Consider the following 4,568-nt stretch of genomic DNA (forward strand, 5'->3'; position numbering starts at 1 on the left):
CCCCCGGCCATGAGCAGGGCCACCCTCCACTAGAACAGGTTGCTCAAAGCTTCATCCAACCTGGCCTTGAACACTTCCAGGGAGGGGCATCCACAGCCTTTCTGGGCAACCTGTTCCAGTGTCTGACCACCCTCACAGTAAAGAATTTCTTCCTGATATCTAATCTAAATCTACCCTCTTCCAGTTGAAAGCCATCACCCCTCGTCCTGTCACTCCCTGCCCTTGTAAAAAGTCCCTCCTCAGCCCTCCTGTAGCCCCTTCAGGTACTGGAAGGCCACTCTAAGGTCTCTCCGTAGCTTCTCTTCTCCAGGCTGACCAGCCCCAACTCTCTCAGCCTGTCCTCATAGGAGAGGTGCTCCAGCCCTCGGATCATCCTTGTGGCCCTTCTCTGGGTTCAATCCAGCAGGGCCATGTCCTTCTTTGGTTTCTCAGCTACAACCCAACCCTTCCAGTCCTCCATCTCAGATAGTCAAACTGATGCTAGTAGGACTTCCAGTATGAATAAAGGATCTGAAGTTTAAGCCTTTAGGCAAATTAATTTCTGCAGACTACATTTCTTTAAAAATATCTGCCAAGGCTTTCAAATCTCGAGCAATTTTTCTTTACCATTCCAGCTAGTGAATTGAGAGTCTTTTCAATACATCAGTTTTAGTGGAAATCAATCTTGAGGCCAGAATAAGGAATTTTTTTCCATAACTCAGTGGTGAAAGGTTCAGTTCTTTCCAATTTCCAGGCTCTGCTTCCCATAAGGGAGAATAGGACCTGTCAAGTAGCCAGTTAATTACTGACCATTTGTGCACTAGCCTAAACAGAAAGCACAATAAATTTATGCTTCTCAGATAAGGTTCCTCCAGGAATTTAATGGCCACGGAGAATAAGTCAAGCTCTGCAGTGCCACTTTTTCTTTTTCCCCATTCCTTACTCCACAACAGGAAGGAAGGATGCTGGGCACAGATCCATTTTCACTACTTTCTGACAGAAAGAAATGTCACTCTGCAAGACAACTTCTCTGATGACTATTGATTATTCAAAAATGTTCTCACCCTTAAGGTAAAATCAAAAGAGAGCATTTTGGGGCATAAACATGAATTAAGAGTCTTTGTTCTCAGGGAAGCTCTGCTGCCATGACAATTAAGGCTTACACATGTGACTTACTTTATTCCAACTGTTCAGGCCACTATGGTGAGAGCCACTGGTTCAAATTCTTTAAGTTGAGATTAAGAAGATTAAATGAAAAAACAATGTAAGGTAACCTATGTTTCTTAATGTAATCATAGTCAGGACTACTGTATGCAATTGGTTTATTATATTACATACTGATATTTAAGACCACTCATTCCTTGTTATCATATTTGAAAAAATCTGGAGAAGGTAAAATCCTGTAAGTATGACTTTATAACTTATTGTAAAGGTCATCAATTGTTGTTGTCCCAAATCCCCCTTAACAATCTAACAACTAGAAATTGTGAAAGGACTTACAAAGCTATTTCTTTTAGAAAAGAATTTGAGGAGAAACAACTTTAACCCCGAAGTGATCACAAATATACCATTAATGTATTTAGATAAATATCCATAAGCATTATCTGATTTTTCTCACGCAAATCCCATGACAGCATGTATGTACAACAGACAGAGGAATCTCTCCAGCCAATTACACAAGTAAATCATTGATTTTCTAAAGCACATATGTATGTGCAGCCTAGCCTCACAAATAAAATCAAGGTCTTAGACGTCTCCTAATATACATTGAATTTTTATTACCATTTCAATGTTTCACACACATGCATGGATCTATGACTCAGATTCATCTGAAATACCTTTAGAAACTCAGTAGTGTCATTATACTACCTGTAAAAACAACTGGCAAATTCTTTGTAAATTTTTGAAGAGCACAGGAAGGATAACTTCTTTTTCTGTTTTCAGACATATATACGAACACATATGGAGGAGGAGGAGTAGTAGCTTCTGGTGTTGAAGAAACTACAGGGGTTGGCTATGGCACTGGTACCGGTTATGGAACAGCTGGAGGAATTTCTGGAACAGGGGAAGCAAAAGGATCAATTGGAGGAACAATAAAAGAGTATCGAGAAGGAGGGGTGAACATGGCCTTCCTAGACAACTACTTCTCTGAGGTAATTACCTGATCTTCTTTGCATTATATCTATGAGCCTACTGTTAGATTCTTCTGCCCAAGTTACATGGTGGAAATCAAAAATAACTCCATACAAACTGAAACTTCCATGATATAAGACTGATGTGAGAGCAAAGCTGACCATACTAGTAGGAAAAACTAAGACGCTAGTAGTACTGCTTTTGAGCTGCTGGCATAGTAGATTTGATTGCTCAATAGCCTCTTTGTACAACTGATGGACACAGTGCAGTTATGAGTAGCAAGCAATTAAATTATTTCAGCTTCATAAGTGACCACCAAATTTACTTAATTGCCACCATTTCCAGTGTATAAATAGATAATAACTTTGTGACATTGTTCACACATACTTCCTATAGAGCTTGTTTAATGAAGTGACTTTAACCCTTAAAGAACTGTGAACACCAGTTCACTTTCTTCCTTATTTTTATTGCCATTTCTGTTCCCTGAAAGACTTGCAAACTGCAGGTGACACAAATATGCAGTTTTGCAATTGGCAACATATTAATTAGCCTTTGCATATGGGATAAAAAAATTATATGGAGATTACGTGATTAATGGATCAATGCAATATATTTTCCTAATTAACATGAAGTGAAGCATAAATACTGTAATTTCATATGTCACCAAAATATCAATTAATATCTAAGGATTGCTGTATTTCAAAATCTAAACAAGATTCAGTAGAGGAGAGGACAGAGCAGTCCCAAAGTCCTGAGCATGGACTTCTCCCAGACTATGATCTCCCTGCCTAGGCAGGGAGCACTGTGTATTAACTCTCTGCCAGAGATTACCCCTCGTACAGACCATCTCAATCTCCAAACCTTCTGCCTCTCCCTCCTGGGCCTCCTCTTCTGTCCTTCCCTGCTTCCTCCAGCATCACTCCTCATTCACTTTAAATTCTTCTCTTTCCTGCCCCATCCCTCTACACTGACCACCCACCATCCCCAAGGCCATCAAAAATCAATGATCTCCATCCTGCTCAAAATGGATTCCTCTCTGGGCTCGCTAAGCCTTCCTCACGGTGGCCAACCCTCAGTCCTATCCCCTCTGTACTGGCTTCTCCACTGCTCCCCTTGCCATCCTGCTTCACTCTTCTTCCTACCACTTCATCTAGGTACTGCTGCCCAACGGGCACATTTGTTCCCCTGTCCCATTTGCTCTCTCCCTTCACCTCACAGTCAGACCCACTGATGGCAGACCAAATTTGAGATGCTAAGTGTTTGCAGAAACAATAATAAAATATCAGTAACATTTGAATAACACTTATTTCAAGGTCACAAAAATATCAATGATATCATTTGTCCAGCTGATGTTCTGTTTTTCAAATCAGCTGAGCCTTACTGTGGGTAGGGAACCTTTGCTATGGTTTGAGTCTACATGGTTAAAAACGTGATGAAAAGTCACTCTGCTGTTTTTTCTGGTTTTGCAAACTACAGAAAGCATTTGTGTATGCCGATGAAGATGAAGGTCGGCCGGCAAATGACTGCCTATTAATATACGATCACGAAGGAGTCGGTACTCCTGTTGGCTCTGTGGGTTGCTGCAGCTTTATTGGAGAAGATATAGACGAAACGTATTTGGATACACTAGGACCAAAATTTAAGACCCTGGCAGAGATTTGTCTGGGCAAAGAGATTGAACCCTTCCCTGATGTCAACCTACCCTGGCCATCTGTTAATGCTACTTTTCCAAACCCCGAAAGCGATCTAAACCTTCCGCCACCTGGAACCACCATCGTTGTCAATGGAAGTGCACCTATGCCTCCCCCAGTCGGCACTACAACAGTTGTTACTGAAAGCACCTACACATCTGGGTCAACCATACAGCCACCAAGGCCAATGCCGGATCCTTTGCTCCATGGCAACATGACAGTGACTGAGACCTACACCTCTGGCTCCCCCTCTCTCCGTGTTGACCCTCTGCGAGCATCCAACGTTGTTGTAACAGAAAGGGTTGTTGGTCCTGCATCTGCCTCTGATTTGCGCGGCATGCTAGATATTCCTGATCTCACAGACGGGTCCAATGTTATTGTCACAGAAAGAGTAATCGCGCCAAACTCCCGGCTCCCGACCTCTCTGAGCATTCCTGATTTGGTAGACGGGTCAAATGTGGTGGTGACAGAAAGGGTGTTCAGGCCTGCCTCTGGAGTGCCAGGCAGCTTAATAAATATTCCCTCAGAGTTATCGAACGCCCACAATGTGGTGGTCACTGAGAGGGTAGTATCAGGGTCTGGGATCAGCACCCTTGGAGGGACAAGCTTAGGAGGAGCAAATCTGGGGGGCCTGAGCAGTGCAGGTCAGGTGCTCAGCACCGACGGTCACCTTGGCCAGGCTATGGGCACAGTGTCCCCTGGAACCTCACGGAGAAGAGTGACCAAGTACAGCACTGTGCAGTATTCCAGTCAGTAAGGCCTCTG

At 43.0% G+C, this 4,568-nt stretch overlaps 1 protein-coding gene across 1 annotated transcript in view; it reads left to right on the forward strand.

Moving 5' to 3' along the window:
• Window positions 1-4,560, forward strand: part of LOC104532846 (desmoglein-1) — a 21,889-nt gene extending 17,329 nt beyond the window's left edge. Inside the window, exons 15-16 of the mRNA XM_029087510.1 lie at window positions 1,924-2,132; window positions 3,589-4,560. Of these exons, the coding sequence (XP_028943343.1) occupies window positions 1,924-2,132; window positions 3,589-4,560 (1,181 nt within the window). The remainder of the gene's footprint in view (window positions 1-1,923; window positions 2,133-3,588) is intronic.
• The last annotated feature ends 8 nt before the right edge of the window (window positions 4,561-4,568 follow it).

The sequence above is a fragment of the Antrostomus carolinensis genome, unplaced genomic scaffold (genome assembly GCF_000700745.2).
Source record: "Antrostomus carolinensis isolate BGI_N321 unplaced genomic scaffold, ASM70074v2 scaffold3041, whole genome shotgun sequence".
Taxonomy (NCBI): Eukaryota; Metazoa; Chordata; class Aves; order Caprimulgiformes; family Caprimulgidae; genus Antrostomus; species Antrostomus carolinensis.